The 16,394-nt window shown below is 56.7% G+C and overlaps 2 protein-coding genes across 3 annotated transcripts; one reads left to right on the forward strand and one right to left on the reverse strand.

Annotated features, from left to right (window-relative positions):
- PFN3 (profilin 3) lies at positions 1–469 on the forward strand. The gene has a single exon (XM_073889530.1). The coding sequence runs from the start codon at positions 5–7 to the stop codon at positions 416–418; it is 414 nt and encodes a 137-aa protein (XP_073745631.1). The 5' UTR covers positions 1–4; the 3' UTR covers positions 419–469.
- Positions 470–1,557: 1,088 nt separating this feature from the next.
- On the reverse strand, positions 1,558–15,435 carry SLC34A1 (solute carrier family 34 member 1). Of its 2 annotated transcripts, XM_025866953.2 has the most exons (13): positions 13,984–15,435; positions 12,618–12,738; positions 12,325–12,474; positions 12,107–12,235; positions 11,892–12,035; positions 10,871–10,982; positions 10,552–10,747; positions 10,374–10,469; positions 5,329–5,398; positions 4,884–5,051; positions 3,532–3,648; positions 3,306–3,430; positions 1,558–2,625 (listed from the first exon to the last, which is right to left on the reverse strand). In XM_025866953.2, the coding sequence occupies exons 2-13, from the start codon at positions 12,724–12,726 to the stop codon at positions 2,122–2,124; spliced, it is 1,920 nt and encodes a 639-aa protein (XP_025722738.1). In that variant the 5' UTR covers positions 12,727–12,738; positions 13,984–15,435; the 3' UTR covers positions 1,558–2,121. The 2 variants fall into 2 exon arrangements, with proteins under 2 accessions (XP_025722738.1, XP_025722737.1); XM_025866952.2 differs by lacking the exon at positions 13,984–15,435 and having other exon boundaries at positions 12,618–13,730.
- Positions 15,436–16,394: the final 959 nt, after the last annotated feature.

A 16,394-nucleotide genomic window follows, 5' to 3' on the forward strand; every position in this document is an offset into this window, starting at 1 on the left:
CGGAATGGGAGACTGGAAAAGCTATATCAGTGCGGTGCTGCGGGACCAGCGCATTGACGACGTGGCCATCGTGGGTCACTCGGACAATCGCTGCGTGTGGGCATCGCGCCCCGGAGGCCTTCTGGCTGCCATATCACCGCAAGAGGTGGGTGTGCTCACAGGTCCTGACCGGTGCACCTTCCTGCAGTCAGGCCTGAGCGTGGCAGGCCGCCGCTGCTGCGTCATCCGCGACCACTTGCTATCTGAGGGCGATGGAGTTCTGGACGCACGCACTAAAGGGCTGGATGGGCGCGCGGTCTGCGTGGGCCACACCCCGCGTGTGCTCCTCGTGCTCATGGGCCGGCGCGGCGTGCACGGGGGCATCCTCAACAAGACAGTGCATAAACTGATCAAGGGGCTACGCATGCAGGGCACCTAGCAGGACAGCTAGGGTGCCGTGCAGCTGGGCCAAAATAAACTGCTGGGCGTGGCTGCTTCATCCTATGTTTGCGAGCAGGGCAGTTGCAGATGACAAAACCAGTTTCCCTGGAAGATTCTTGCGGGGGGGGGGATGGTACCTGATGGGGCTGGGATTCTGAGTCCAGAGGCTTCCCAGCCTCCTGTACCCTAGACATGGCCCTCTTATCCATGAGTGCCCTGCAGAGGCCTCTGGCCTGGCTTCCCAGAGTCCTTTCCCAAAAAACTTTGCACACCTCTGTGCAAGACACACTATAAAGGGAGCCCCTCCCACATCCCTCCCCAGGTGCACCCCAGGTAGGCCCTATGGGATCAGGGAGTCAGGCTGGAGGCCGGTGTACTTCTCACCCCCTCCACTTGGCAGGAGGAAGCCTTTGGAAGTGTTGTGAGTGGGTGGTGGAGTAGGGCCGGTAGCTGGAGAGCAGCTCTGGGGCTCCCAGTTTCTTGCATCTCCTCTCACATACCCCAGAGGGAGTGGAAGGAGAGCACATGTCCAAGACCATCACAATGAGGTCTGGGGCCCTAGGGCCTTCCTCCCCCCTTGGAGAAAGAAGAACTTAGGTATCGCCCACCCCTTGACCCTCACTCTGCAGGCCTCAGCTCCAGGGGCCCTGTGGAAAGGGAGGAATTGAAAATCTTGGATGGGTTTAAGTGAGGCTCGGTTTATTGCCCAAAGGTAAAGGACAAAGGTGGGAGGGAGGGTGGCTGGTCGCTGCCCAATATGTGCTGGGGCCCAGGGTATGGCCTCTCTTGCCCATTTTCACCTTCCCTGCCCCACCTCAGTGTCTCCTGACAAGCCCCCACCTGTCACTAGTTTTCTGGAACACTAATCTTATCCCAGAAAGGGGAGGGGAGTCCAGAGGCAGGGAGAGACTAGAGGAAGTCAGCTGGATGGGGTGGGTGGGGATGGCGCAGAGAACCCTCCTTATACTTGCCTTGGGGTGGTCCCAGGCCCTACGAGGGACTCCCAGGAAGTCTGAATCAGGGGTTGGACTCATTAAGGCAGGGTTAGGTGGATTGTTGGGGTTAGCTTGCAGGAAATAGCGCTGCTGAACCCCAAGCCATGGTCTACCACCCTCCCCAGATGGAGGGCACACAGACTTGTAAATGCAAAATGAGAATTTAATTCCTTTTTCATCATGCAGTACCGGGAAAGGGGGTTGTGGCGGTGCTGCAGAACAGCCGGGTGAGGATGAGGAGAGTGGTATAATGGAGGAAGGGAGGTGACCGGGAGGGGTGAGAACTCAGCCAGTGACTCAGGCACCCACATCTCTGCACGAACAAACAGCTGCAAGTCATGTCCGCAGACCCACCCTTACTCCCGCTCCGCCGAGTCAGACTTGTGTGTACAGGAGAACCAAGCGCAGCCCTCCCCACAAGACCCCCTTGTGGGTCAAGGACTCAAAATCATAGCCAGGTACCCCGCAGCCTGCACACAGCTCCCCACGGGTGCATCAGTCCACACATGCAGGATGACACACAGTCTCACCTGAACATGCCCCCCCCACACCACACACTGACTCTCAGTCACACGAGCCCAGACTTCTGAGGACCCACACAAGGACAGGCCCATGCCCACAGTGCACGGACACACCCCTCTGCCCTTCCACAGTGGGCACCAAGCACAGGCCCTTCCCTGCCCCCAGTGGCACTTCGGGCCGCAGGCTAGAGGCGGGTGGCATTGTGTCGAGCAGGCACTGCCAGGCGGGGGGACGGGGTGGCGGGGGGCAGCTCCTCCAGGAACACCCTGGTGGGCAGCGGAGGGGAGCGGGGCTCAGGCCTGGCACAGCACAGAGTGGCGCGGGTGATGAGGTGGTCCAGGGGCTGCAGGGAGTGCATCCAGCGGGGCAGGAAGTCCCACGTCTGCAGCCACTTGGGCAGGTGTCTGGGGCTGTGATTCTGCAGGACACTGACGAGCACCACAAAGGCCAGCAGGGCCCCAAAGGGTGCGCCCACACCCACCATGGCCCGCCAGCCTGCCATGGAGACGCCAAACACTAGCGAGGGCAGCAGCAGGAAGCACAGGAGGAGGTAGAGAACGGCAAACCAGCGGTACTTGGCGGTGCGCTTGCCCAGCGCCTTGGCCATGCGGATGGGCAGGCGCGTGCAGGGCACCGGGTACCACAGAAGGATGCCCGAGATGTTGAAGAAGAAGTGGCAGAGGGCAATCTGTAGAGGAGAGGGCAGAGGGGCTGAGGTGGGTGTGGGCGCTGGCTCCCCGTCATGCCAGCAGGGGTAGATAAGCGGAGCCTGGCCTGGCCTGGGCAGCAGGAAAGTCAGAGCTGATGTGCTCCTAGTAAAATACTGAGACACACTTCTGGACCAGGTGGTAAATAAATGCTGCCCTAATGCTATACATTTCCCCCCACTGACCCCTCTTGCAAATTGCCCAGCAGATCCTGCCCAAACCCAGCAGCAAAGAGATGCATAATAGTTTCTGGCTCGGCAGCTCTGGCCTTCTGATTGGTCCGAGCCCTGGCCCCAGCCCCAGGCTTGTCATTACTCCTTTGCTCCTAGAACAGCAACCCCTTTGCCATCTGCCCCCCCTACTTGTCCTTCGACCCCAAGAATGGGCCAGCCCCTGTCATGCTGCAGCCCTTCCTCAGAGTGCAAATCCCACTAGCTGTTGTTTGTGTGATTATCTGAGTAATTTGTGCCTGGTAGGTGCTAAGGTCTTGGAGGTGGCACCAGGCCGACTTTGCCCTGTGTGGTTTCCACAGAGCCTGGCATAGTGGGTGGCCCCTAGTAGGCAGTCAAAAACTTTGTTACATGGTGTCCCACCCTGGGTCAGCTGCCATGACTCAGTCCCAGCCCTGTCTTGCCCCTGGCAGCCACCCTCCCAGACGCACCTGGAAGGAGCTGGACAGCTTCTCCTTGGGGCTGGCCAGTGCAGCCAGGATGGCCGTGGTGGTAGTGCCAATGTTGGAGCCAAGCGTGAGGGGGTAGGCCCTCTCGATGCTGATCACACCCAGGCCTGGGGGCAGACGCAGAGGATAGGTTCTCCCCAGGCCCCTCCTTCAGCCCTTTCCCTGCCAGCCTGCCCATCCCCCGCCCCGCCTTGCCATGGGCACTCACCAATGAGTGGGGTAATGGCTGAGGTGAACACAGAGCTGCTCTGGACAACGAAGGTCATGCCGGCACCCACTACCATGGCAAAGTAGCCTGTGGCCCAGGTGAAGGGGGCGGGGAAGTCTGCGAGGACACACCGGTCCCAGCAGGGTCAGTAGGAGGGCATTGACAGAGTAGCCAGGGCCTCCCCTAGGGAGGAGGGGATTGGATGCCTGCTTCCAGGTGGGGCCTTGTCAGTGCAGTCCCCTGCTCAACTGCAGTGGCTTCTACTCGCCCTCCTTGATCTTGGGTTAAAGGCCCTTCTCAGCCTGGTTCATTCACATCATTGCTTCGACTGTTCCCTCTGCCCGGAATATCCTTCTTGCTTCTACATGTTCCTCCTTGGGGCTCAGTGCAGATACCACAGCTGCTGAAAAGCCCTCCCTGACCCTTGGCCCTCTGGCCAACTTTGTTTCTCCCGTCCCTAAGCTCCCCTGAATCCACAAAGGCACCTGACTCCAGTATTTGTTATGCAGCCTCTGCCAGGGCCAGGCACTGTCCCCAAAGACTGAAATGAAGCTTGAGATGAAAATCAGATGGTGTCATTCCCCTGCCCCAATCCTTCAAGGGCCCCCATTACCCTTAATAAAGTCCAGCCTCTGAACACAGCCTGTGGGGGCCCTATGGTCTGCTCCATCCCTGTTACCTTGCCGACCTCTCCCTGCCTCGCTCAATGAGCTCCCACCGCACTGTTGGCCACCTTTCTGCCCAGCTGGTCCCTGCCTCTGTGCCTTTGCACCTGCTGTTCCCTCTGCACCGAACACCCCTCAGCCACATCTGACTACTACTCCTCATTTTGGCTCCCTCACAGAGACTGCTGACTGCCCATTGAAAGCAGCTTCTTCCATATTCTCTATTTGTCACTTTTGCTTTCTCCTTGGCGGTCACTCCTCTATCTGAATGTATCCCCCCTGGACCATTTATTTTTCATTGTACATCCATCTCCTCCTCTGGGCTGGGAGTCCCCTGAAGGTAGGATCCATCTCTGTGGCTCAGCTCTGTATCCTTGGCACTACCCCATGCTTGGGCACATGGATGTTGTGAGTACTTGTTGAATGAGTCAGTGGCCTCTGAGAATCTGTTTCGAGCCACCTACTCGAATGGAACCACAGCCAGAGGCGGCTGCGGATCCCCAGCTGCCAGCACCTCGGGAGCCTGAGATCTACACCCAACCCAACCCCTTCTTTGTTCACAGGGAGAAACCGAGGCTCAGAGATGGCAGGGCTTCACTCAGATCACACAGCAAGGCAGCGGTGGGACTTAGTAAGATTTGGAAGGTCCCATCCTGGGGCCCGCACACCCAGTTCTTGGGGGCTTACCAGTGTTGATAACCTTCTGAATGACCTTAGCCACCTGGCCCTTAAGCAAAGAGTTGAGCATCTTGACGAGGAGGATGAGGCAGGTGCATAGGAGCACCAGGGAGCCGGCCAGCAGAATGAGCCCCACGGCCAAGTCAGGCAGCCCTGTGTCCACGAAGATGTGGTTGCCTGGCAGGGGGGAGTGTCAAGCTGCTGAGAGCTGAACGCCTACAACTGGTTCCCAGCCTCCCACTTTTGCTGCCCTCTTGGGAGTGGAGCCTAAGATCCCACCCCAGCCTCCTTCAGCTTCAACAGCAGGGCCTAGCCGAAGCCCAGGAGCTGAGCTGGTTGACAGCTAGCTTTCCTGGGCCTGGTAGCAGCAGTGGTGGGGGTTGGGGGGGTAGACCTTCCTCTGCCCAGCTCTGCCCCTGCCATGCCACACATCTCCCATGACGCAGGCACTCACATTTCTCCATGGTGGCATTTCCAACCGTCCAGCTGTTGTTGGCTTCTGCCCGGGGCATGGGGGTGGGAGCCTAGATTAAGAGGAGAGTGACTTAGGGGCGCCTGGGTGGCTCAGTCGTTAGGTGTCTGCCTTCGGCTCAGGTCATGATCCCGGGGTCCTGGGATCGAGCCCCGCATCGGGCTCCCTGCTCGGTGGGGAACCTGCTCCTCCCTCTCCCACTCCCCCTGCTTGTGTTCCCTCTCTCACTGTGTCTCTCTCTGTCAAATAAATAAAATCATAAAAAAAAATCCTTATGGGGAAGTTAGGGTTCAGGGGGTGGGGGGACCATCGGTGGGCAGAAGTCCAGGCCCCACACTTCTTCCATCCCCCACCTACTCCTCAGTGTGGAGAGGCCCCCCAATTCAGAGGGCCCAGGGCCAGGCAGGTAGCCTAAATGAGGGGCTCAGGCTAAGCGTGGGGTGGTGGAGGAGTGTGTGTTGGGCCTATAGCGGCAGCAGCCCCTCAGCTCCAGGCCAGTGTCACCATCCAGGGAAGTAGCCCCGCATGGCCAAATGGCCCAATTCTACAAGAGAAACCCCATACTTTACAATTATGTGAGGGCCAGGTTGGTCTGGACCACTACTTTGCAGCCTCATTGGTCTGAGGAATTATTTTTTTCTTAAATGCCACTGGGGAGGCTTATCTTTCCTTCAGGATCCCAGCCTTGAAAGGAGAGAGTGGGCTGACCTTGGATGAGGAGAAACCATCTCCCAAAGGAAGAACTGAGCCCCAGAAAGGGATGCTTACTCCCAGGGCTCCAGGCAAAACGCCAGAGCTACAACTTTTCCTTATTCACCCTCTGCCACCTCTAGGAGCTGATATGGGCCCTGGTCCCAGGAAGTTCTGCATCCCACAGCCCCGGACCTCCCCTGTGCTGAGGGTCGTGTCTCAGGCGGGGTAGCGGCACTTCAGTGTCATGGCTCCTTTAGGGTTTATTCCGAACCATGTCATTTATAAAATATATGATAGAGATAAGAACTATTTCTGGTGCCCGGCTTTGAATCTGGTTTCTCTTAGGGGCCTGAGCTGCTATGAGTGTGAGTGGGGCAGTGTGCTCGTCTGTGTTCTAGCTGGCCCAACCAGGGCCCTGGGGGCACCCTCAAACCCAGGCCACAGCTTCAAGCTGAGAAACCAGGAGAGAATAGTCTCTGGGGGGCTCTTCTGGAAAAGCAGGCTGGAAAATCGGTGGTAAGCGCTGCAAGGGTGGGAGAGAGCCAGGTGTAAGGGGGAGAGCCGTGTGTTTGCCATCCAGCAGATCTGAGCAAGTCCCATTTCTTACACCAACAACCTGGGGCAAGTCATGCCACCTCTCTGAGCCTGTTTAAAGCAGGATGACATAAGAACTGTTATAAAGGGGCACCTGGGTGGCTCGTCAGCTAAGCGTCTGCTTCGGCTCTGGTCACGATCCCAGGGCCCTGGGATTGAATCCCTCATCAGGCTCCCTGCTCAGTGGGGAGCCTGCTTCTCCCTCTCCTTCTGCCTGCCACTCCCCCCTGCTTATTCTCTCTCTGTCAAATGAATAAATAAATAAATCTTAAAAAAAAAAAAAGAGCTGTTGTAAAGGTTACAGGAGAAAATGTGTGTGAAGTGCTCTCCGCAGGCTTATCTCATGGTAAGTCTTCAGTAAGACATCGTGCCTCCTAATCAGGATTAGATCCCCTCAGTCCCTCGGCCCACGTAGGATCAAACAGTGGGAAGGGTGTGTGCTTATGTGTTTGTGTGAGGTTGACGTCCTAGGCCAGGATCAATGGCTCCTGCTGGTGTGTCTCAGGGTCCTGGCCCTGTTGGGGAAGACCATGGTGGACCAGCCTGGAGCCCTGGGAGGCAGGTGATCCCTGAGATGAATGCGTGCCTGACCAGCTTGTGCCCCACTGACCTGGCTGGGCCTAGGGTCTCTTAGGGGAGGAACTTCACGGGGCCCGGGGGTGGGGGGGTGTCCCACTCAGGGCTGGCTGTGTTAGGGCAGGGCAAGGCTGAGGGCTAAGGCCCCTAGGGTTTTGACACTTGACCTTCCTGCCAGGACTGTGTGGCTCTGGCTGAGCTCATAGGGATGGGGGTGGGGGATGCAGAGACTGAAAAGTGTGAGAGAGGAGTAGGGGTGGGGATGCCAGAGAGTGGGTAGGCTGCACAGTCAGGCTGGGGTGGGTACTGAGCGAGGGGAGGGAGCAGGCCCAGGGCTTCCTTGTCAGGAAGGTGGGAGCTCTAGCCTTGACAAATAACTGGGCAGCCCAGGGTCTGGAACATACCCCTAGATGTGCCCATCCTTCCTGGGCCTGGGGGTGGTGAAATCTGTGGGAAGAACAGAATAAATGAGCCCCAGGAGCCCTAAGCTGAAACCCCAGCTGAGCCACTCCCAGCTGTGTGACACTGGACCAAACACTTAACCTCTCTGGGCCACAATTTCCTTCCCTGCAGCCTGAGGTCTGTAATGCTGCCCACCTCTTCCCAGGGGCTAGTTTTGAGGAATCTTGGAAGAGAGTTAGGATTTAAGTGCCAGTAGGAACTGAAAGACATGATTAAGCTCACAGAACACTGTCAGGCTCCAAGAATCCTTTCCCTGGGGAGAAACACACAGGATGTGGGCCTGTGCTGTAGTTCAGCCTGCAGGGGAAGAGGGGCTCTAAGGGCTTTGTTTTTCTGGAAGCAGAAATCACCGTGCTAGCAGCGCCATCTGGTGGCAAAGAGGAGAACTCCTTCTTAGAGCAGCACCTACCGCCCCTGGAGCAGTCTCTGGGCCGCTGCGGTCGCCTGGCGGTATTCAGGCCCCATGGGCAGAGTGGGAAATGGACACATATGGTGGGACACCAGGCTGGCTTCTGGAAGAGGCAGCGAGATGGGGGTTCAGAAGCATGGGCTCCAGATTCCACCAGGATTTTCATTTTACCTCAATGGTATGGACTTGGGCAAGCCTCTCTGAGCCTGTAAAATGGGCCAGTGATAAATCCTATTTCCCTGGTTGCAAGTCCTCAAAGGATGCTTGTTTAAGCCAGGCAAGTATGGTTGACAATCCATAGTGTGAGTACATAAGAAGGTAATTCCCAGGACAGGGGTAGGCCTGGAGGGTCAAGAGGTGTTGGAACATTAAAATTGCGTCTGGGTTTTCTTCCGCCATCTGGAAACCGTCAGATTCTCAATACCGTCTTTGGTGACTGGGTTCCTCGGAGGCTGGTTTGGGCGAGGTTGGGTGTCCAGTTGGGTGAAAGCTGGAGGCCACAAGGACAGGTTGGAAGGGAGACTCGGTGGCCACAGAACAAGCTGGAGTCTGGTGCAGGAGGAGCCACGAGTACACATGGCCGGAGCAGGCACTGGGCTGCGGAGCCGTGTTCCACATGACCTCGAGAGAGGGTGAGAACAGGGAGCTTGGATGCCACCCCTCAGCTACTCTCAAGCCCGGGAAATCCCATCTGGATACTGCTCTGGAGGACCTGTTCTTCCAGGAGAACTGGGCTGCAAGGCCAGTGCTCAGGCTAGTGGCGTAGGGCGCAGTGGGGACAGCCCCCTGCCAAGTGAACTTGGATGGCTGACTTCACATGAGTGGGAGACGGGATGCTCATGTCCACCTCATCAACACTTCGTGAGGATTCCGTCAGGGGCAGGCTACGTCCGGCGCTATGTTGCCAGGGGCGAGCTGCTGGGCGCGGCTGCAGGTGGGCAGCAGCTCTGTCAGCCGAGGGAGGGACTCCACAAGCCCAGGAGCTCCCTCCCGTGGCTTGTTTCCTGTAAAGATCAAGCGGTGTGATTTCTGTGTCATCCAGATTCTGCTATGAAGTGAAGAGGATTTGGGCAATTTAGAGAGCTCAGAGAGTGCCCAGGGGGCTGGTGAGAAGGCGGCACTGTGTTTGAGGGGTCACAAAGCCAGCCTAAGGCTGCCCGCATGAGCTTTTTGATGTCAGACTGCCTAGAACTCTCAGAAGTGCTGAACCAGAGCTGCTCAGATGCTCAGGTGCTCAGATGCCCAGAGGCCCAGATGTTCAGATGCTCAGGTGCTCAGATGCTCAGGTGCTCAGATGCGAAGGAGCCACACAGAGGGCGGGTTGAAAGGATGCTCTCTGTTCACGCTGGGATCAAGGGCCGGTGACATCAAGTAGCAAGTGGGAAGGATGAGGGGTCCAGGCCGTGCTGAGCCTTGGACTTCAGGTTTCCTTCTCTCTGTTCTGAATGGAGCTGCCTCTTGTATGTGATAATTAAGGAGAAGCAAATACCGTGGATTATGGTTTTGATGAAGCACTTCCCTTTCCCTGGCTGAGTGAGAAAGTATGCCAATGGCCTGCTTTCTTGTGAGCCTGGTGTCATGGCCGGTCCACAGGTGTGCTACTGGTCCAAACACATCTCCATTCCGGGGAAATGGTGCAGAAGGACTCATGGACACATGCCTGTGGCAGTCTCCTAGGGAAGGAGCCCCGACGAGAGTACAGTGGCTGTCGTGTCTCCAGTGAGGTCTCCACATGGCCCACTTGTCTTGTTCCTGCTTGTTCAGCTTCCCCAGGCACCCTCATAACCTCCTCACCGCCTCCTCCCCATGTTACCTGGGCCTCAAAACATGGCACAGCTGAATCACGACTCCCCCTGGCACCCTAGCGGGGAGAAGAGAGCCCTAGACTGCTAGACCTGTCCTCAGGGCCCTGAAATGGCAGGACAAGCTCCGGCAAGCCTCTCGGAGCCTGTCCTCTACCTGTGAAGCCAGAAGGTAGAGCCGGATCAGTGGTTCTCAAACTTGAGCACGGAGCAGACCTAGAGGACTTGTTGACACATAGGCTGCTGCGTCCCACCCCCCAAGTTCTTTCTGATATGTTTTCCCTAGACCTTAGTAGGTCTAGGGAAGGGCTGAATATCTTGGAGTTCTAATAGGTTCCCAGGTGCTACAGGAGCTGCTGGTCCACACTTTGAGAACCACTGGGCTAGATCGATGACATGCGACTCGAGGTGATTGCTAATAGCTGCCTCAAGCCACTGGGAGACTGGGAAGGATTGGCACAGAATTACTTGTGGCCAGGCCCGAGACTCACCTCCGTGGGGTCTGGATGGCACCAGATCCGGATGAGACTGTGGTTTCTCAGGGACTCGTCGCCGGTGGCAATGCTGGTAATCACAGACTTGTCCAGCTGTGTGCAAGATGTGGGTGGGGGTGAGAGGGGGTGCTTACTATCCCCCCCAGCCCCCACCGCATGCCAGCCTTGCCCCCACCTGGATGATGAGCTTGGTGAAGGGCTCTGTGATGATCTTGAGCAGGTCAGGGGCGTCGCGGCCGCCACAGATGTTGAAGGAGGCCACCACCAGTCGAGTGACATGGTGCAGGTATCCAGTGGCAGCCTCCAGGGGCAGCAGGACCAGAACCGACAGCCAGTTAAAGCAGTCATGCACCGTGGCCCCTGCGAAGGCCCTGGGCAGGGAGGCCATATTGCAGGGCAGGCCGGGGCCAGGATGCACTTATGCTGGGGGCTCCTGGCACCTGGGACCACCCTCCCCCGACACACACAGGCCCCTCACCACTCTACCCCCTCACCGCCGGAAGTCAGTCCTGTCCCCCGCCTGCATCAAGGCCACGATGGTGTTGGTGACAGAAGTGCCGATGTTGGAGCCCATGATGATGGGGATGGCAGAGCTCACCTCCAGCACTAGTAGAAGAGGGGACCTCTTAACTGTGTGAGGGCCACCCAGCTCCTGCCCCTGCAACATCTCCCTCCAGACCTGCTGCCCATGTCCCAGCCCCCAGTCCTGCCACGATGCTGCCCAGCCTTGATGTCACAGGTACATGCGGGCACATGTGATGTGTGTGCGTGCACGGTGAGCAGATGCACTGCGTGTGCACATATGTATATGAGGGCCCATGTCCTGCATGCAAATGCAGATCTGTGCTCGTGTGTGCACATGTACACAAGTGTGATGGTTAGCTTCGTGAGTCAGCTTAGCTAGGCTATGGCACTCAGTCATTTGATCCAACACTAGGCTAGATGCTGCTGTGAAGGTATTCCGCAGGTGTGATTCACCTCTACAACCAGTTGACTTTAAGTAAAGGGGATTAGCCTGGATAATCTGGGTGGGCCTCATCCAGTGAGATTAAAAGCCTTAAGAGCAAAACTGAGTCTATCCAGCATTGGCTTCTACCCAAGAGTTCCAGCGTGTCCTTCCTAACAACCCGCCCTACAGAGTTTGGATTTGCTTAGCCAGCCCCACAATCATGTAAACCAATTCCTTGCAATAAATCCTATGTATATCTCCAGCAGAGTCTGTTTCCCTGGCCGATGGAATAAGTGACTATGTGGTGATATGGAGCTGAGCCTTCCTGGGGCAGGACTCCCCATTTGCCACCTTTCCAGATCTTGAGGCACTCCTTCTGGCTGAGACTACTCCTGGCCATGCCTTAGAAGACAGAGTGGGAGATGCTGGAGTCCTGCTCTTGCCCTTGCTCTTAGCTCCCTGGCCCCACTTCTCCCCCTGGCCGCCAGCCCAGACACACCACCTCAGCCCCCTCCAGCCCCCGCAGGCCCCTGCGCTCTTTCCCTAGCCCCGGTGGGCCAACTTACAGCCAGAGGAGACCATGCTGACAACGATGGACGTGGAGGTGCTGGAGCTCTGCACCAGCACAGTCACCAGGATCCCCACCACCAGCCCCGCGACTGGGTTGGACAGGATGGCATTGTCCTTGAAGATGTCACCAGCCACCTTCCCTGAGGAGCATGAGCCAGCATTGCCTGATGCCCTTCAGGAACCCTGTCCCAGTCCCCTCCTCTGGCCCTACCTCCAGCCAGCTGGAAGGCGGAGCTGAGTACATCCAGGGAGCAGACGAAGAGGTAGAGAAAGGCGAGCATCAGGGGCACCTTGAGGAGGGTCAGGCCAGACCGGCGCAGCTTCTGGGCCAACCCAGGCTCTGGAGATGGGCCAGTCGTGAGCACAGGGGCCAGGGGCCAGGGCACTGAGTGCTGCCGCCCCTGCTGTCCACCCCCTGCCCAGGCCCACCTGGCTTCTGCTCCTCCTCCAGGGCCAGCTTGGCAGGCAGGGTGTCATGGCGCTCCAGAACCTCCCCGTAGGGGCAGCTGTGCTCAGTAAGGGCCACAGCGCCCAGGCTGGGGAAGGCGTAGGCGGGGGTCCCTGGGATCCTATGCAGGACTGTGGAGGGACGCTGGTCAGGAGTTCCCAGAGGCCCTGGGATAGGCAGGTTTTGGGAGGTGGGCCAGCAGAGGGGTGGAGACCTCACCGGGGACGTGAGCAACTGTGGGCACACAGGGTCCAGGGATGGGAGCCGTACTCACCCTGTGGGCTGGGCACATAGGCAAAGGCTGTCCCACGCATCATGTGTCCCCCTCGGACTGGGAGTGGGGAGACAGTAGGGCCCCCCAGCCTTTCTCCATAGGACATCATCTTGGGCACACACTGTGGGGCGGCAGCGATGCTAACTGACAGCATCCTGGAGACTCACACATAACCTATTCACTCACCCACCGTCCACATCCACACCCACGTACTTACATGCACAAGTACCCACAGTGTGTGATTCCAAACACATACCCAATGAAGCGCACCCTCTACCCCCACATATGCCAGAGAGGCACACTCAGGTACTCGGCCCAGATTCATGTATTCATTCATTCAGCGAGTATTTCTTGAGAATCTCCTCTGTCCTAGGCACTGAGCTAGATGCTGAGGTACAGCGATAACTAAGTCCAAGGACAACTCCTGCCCCCAGAAAACTCCAAGTCTCTCAGGGAGACAGAGGTCAATGAAATAATCCCTCAAATAGAAAGTGGCAATGGGGCAAAGTGTTCTAATGACAGATACAAGTGCCACCTGAGTTCCCCATGGCAAGGGGTGGAGGGGAGAGACAATCAAGCTGAGCTGAACATGAGTAGGAGTTGCCCGATGGATGGCAAGGGAAAAGGGCATGTGTGCAGGGGCCCCGGGAGGGGAAGGAACCGGGAGTGCCCTGCAGCTGCAGGGGACCAGAGGACGGGTGTTAGCAGAGCTTGCAGATGTGGGCCAAGGCTGTGCATGTGGGAGTTCTGGTCATCCTGAGAGCCGTGAGGAGCCCTGGACACCTGGCTCATGCGACCAGCTGGACGTGCACTCAGGGAAGGGTCCACTGGCCTGGATCCCAAGTCCCTGGGTTCCCCTCACAAATGAACTTCTTTCCCCATTTTCCTCCCTCCCTCCCAGCAACAAACGAACACTGATGGCCTTTCTCCCACGAATGAGTTTCAGACCAGGACTGGTTTAGGTAAGGAAGTTTCCCCATTCTATCTCCAATCTGGGAAGCCCTTGGATTGCTTTAGGGCCCCCTGAACTGCCCCGGGAGTTCTTGGTTGTTGGGGTGGGAGTACCCCGGCCTATATCAGCAACCCATACCCCAGACCCCTATATTGTCCCAAGGGCCCTTGGCTGTTTGGTGGGGTTGGCGGGGGGGGGGGGGGGGGGGGGGTGGCGCTCCTGAGCTAAATTCCAAGCCCTGGAAGAGCATGAGTCCTCTTTACTTTGGGGGGGTAAGCCAGGCTGGACTGGGACCAAGATGTTATGGGTACAGGAAAAGGAAGCAGTTAGGGCAGAGGAGAGGGAGCAAGGGTGATAGGTTATTGCCTACTAAGACTTGGGGATGGGTTTGGGAGGGGGGAGCCCTGAGCTTACCTTGGGGTTCCGTGTTTCAACTCCTGCTCAGCTGCTTAAGGAAGCCCCAGGGGCCTGAGAAAGAGCTGGGACCCTCCTCTTTATACCCTTGGGTCAAGGGCAAAGTCCCAAAACCCTAGCTGCCCTCCCTCTGTTCCCCAATTAACCTCCCCCCTGAGATTCCTCCCAGTTAATTACTAATCGTCAGCTCTGCTGGGGGAGTCTGTGGTCAAGCTTTCCCTTTCCCCACACTGAAACTCAGCCTGAAAGAGACCCAAACCCAGCCATGGCACATCATCTGCCCCCAGGCAGAGACACTGATGCCACTTAGGCACCTTATTCCCAGGGTCCCAGGAGCTCCAGCCCCTTTCCCTCCTTTTTGCCTGACAGGACTCCCCGTGGAGTAGCCTTGCCATGCATCTGGATGTCTGTGGGTCTGTCTGTGGGTCTTGGGGGCATTTGGAGGAGAAGGAGCATGTGATGGAAGAAGTAACAGGAGAGAAACCTGGAAAGGCTGCATAGTGTTGAGTCAGGGAAGGTCTCCAGTGCGTGACCACAAATCCAGGATGCGTCTGAGAGAATGTGGAGCCTCTGCTCAGATCAGGAAGGGCCTGTTCTGCATTTTAGAATGGTCTCTTTAAGGGGGGGTTGTCTGTCAAACGGGCAAGTCTGGAAGCAGAGAGACCAGCTAAGAGGCTGAGGAGGTGGTCCAGAGGAGAGATGATGACGTCTGAATCAAGTGGAACAGGGCGGGTAAGGAGAAGATGCATCCCAGGGATACCTGGGCAGTGGAATGGGGGAGGAGGAGCATGGCAGAAAGAGGAAGTTTATGACAGTTGGGTTTCTGGATCGAGAGGCTGATGATGGTATGGGGTCTGTTGCAAAACTCCTGAAACCCAGAGATGGTTCTTAGGGAGACTTTGAGAAGCTTGTTTCCCTTTCATGGGACTCTGGAGGCTGAATTGGGGCCCAGATTCACAAGAGAGATGAGAAGAGAGATTCCCTTCTACGGGAGGAAGGTTGAACAGATCTAGCTGTGGTGGGTTCCACTCAAAATCTAGCTTGGGCAATTGTCCGAGTAACCTGTCTAACCATCTGTCCATGCATGCATGCATCCATCCATCCACCTCCCCCAGCCCATCTACCTAGCCAGCCAGTCATGTGTCTATCCATCCATTTCTAAGAACATTAGTTGAGTTCCTTCTCTACGCTGAGCCAAGATTGGCTAGGCCAGCTCTCTTCCTGGTCTAATCCTTGAGTCAGCCTGGGGTGCTGAGGCAAGTCACTTCACCTATAAGATGGCAATCAGAGAGGCACCTGGGTGGCACAGTCGGTTAAGTATCTGACTCTTGGTTTCAGCTCAGGTCATGATCTCAGGGTTGTGAGATGTTGTGAAATCAAGCCTCACATCAGGTTCTGCGCTCAGTGGGGAATCTGCTTGGGATTCTCTCTCCCTCGGCCCCTCCTGCTCGTTTTCTCTCTCTCTCGCAAATAAATCTTTTTTTAAAGATTTTTATTTATTTATTTGACAGAGAGAGAGAGAGACAGTGAGAGAGGGAACACAAGCAGGGGGAGTGGGAGAGGGAGAAGCAGGCTCCCCACCAAGCGGGGAGCCTGAGGTGGGGCTCGATCCCAGGACCCTGGGACCATGACCTGAGCCAAAGGCAGACGCAGACGCTTAACGACTGAGCCACACAGGCGCCCCGTCAAATAAATAAATTTAAAAAAAAAAATGGCAACCAGCAGCTCTTTTGCAGTGGGTTGAAGTCAGTGAGCTAGCTGACCCATCTAGTGCCTAGAAGAGTCCCTCAGCATGTGTGTTCTCTTCATGCTCTTGTGCCCCTCTCACTGTCCCTGGGATGGCTGCAGGGTCCCCCCTGAGGGAATGGCCCCACTTCCTCTAGATTCATAGTCCTATTTCAGGTCAACAACTCCTCTTGGCTCACCGGTTGCCCTTTGATTGCTCGGGGCCCCCTGAGCTGCAGTCCTATTCAATATCTCACATATATTAGGGTGACACAGACCCAGCCTTTCCCATCAAGGTAGATGGACGTTTCTGCACAGTTCTCCTCTAATGTGACAAAAGTTAACTAGTTTGTACTTAATTTGCAGAACACTGGGGAGTTGTCTCTGTTGAAGTGGTTGAGAGCAGAGCAGAAGGCCAGCCTGGGTTTGGATGCCAGCCCCACCACATTGTGGCTCTGACAGTTTAGGCCACAATACCCCTAGGGGATCAGGGAGAGGTGGGAGGAAGAGGTGCAGCTGGGATTGGTTCTGGGTAAAGTCACCATAAGTCCTGGTTTGCCTGGCCAAGTCCTGGCTGATGACTGCTAGCCCAGAGTTCCCTTTCACTTAAAAAGTGCCCTGGTTTGGAAAATCAGCCATATAGCCTTATGACCTGTTCTGGGAGATTCTGGAGAACTGAGGCAGGC

This window comes from Callorhinus ursinus, unplaced genomic scaffold (assembly GCF_003265705.2).
Source record: "Callorhinus ursinus isolate GAN/ISIS: 27379988/994484 unplaced genomic scaffold, GSC_fseal_2.0 scaffold3, whole genome shotgun sequence".
NCBI classification, from domain to species: Eukaryota; Metazoa; Chordata; class Mammalia; order Carnivora; family Otariidae; genus Callorhinus; species Callorhinus ursinus.

What these genes read in the sequence shown, in the direction of transcription:
- PFN3 (XM_073889530.1), top strand. Translation starts at nt 5, where the DNA reads ATGGGAGACTGGAAAAGCTATATCAGTGCGGTGCTGCGGGACCAGCGC.
- SLC34A1 (XM_025866952.2), bottom strand. Translation starts at nt 12,771, where the DNA reads ATGCTGTCAGTTAGCATCGCTGCCGCCCCACAGTGTGTGCCCAAGATG. An exon ending in TCACCAAGCTCATCATCCAG is followed by an intron (nt 10,470 to 10,551) that starts GTGGGGGCAAGG and finishes TCTTGCACACAG; the next exon opens with CTGGACAAGTCTGTGATTAC. An exon ending in TCAGAAGGTTATCAACACTG is followed by an intron (nt 3,649 to 4,883) that starts GTAAGCCCCCAA and finishes GTGTCCTCGCAG; the next exon opens with ACTTCCCCGCCCCCTTCACC.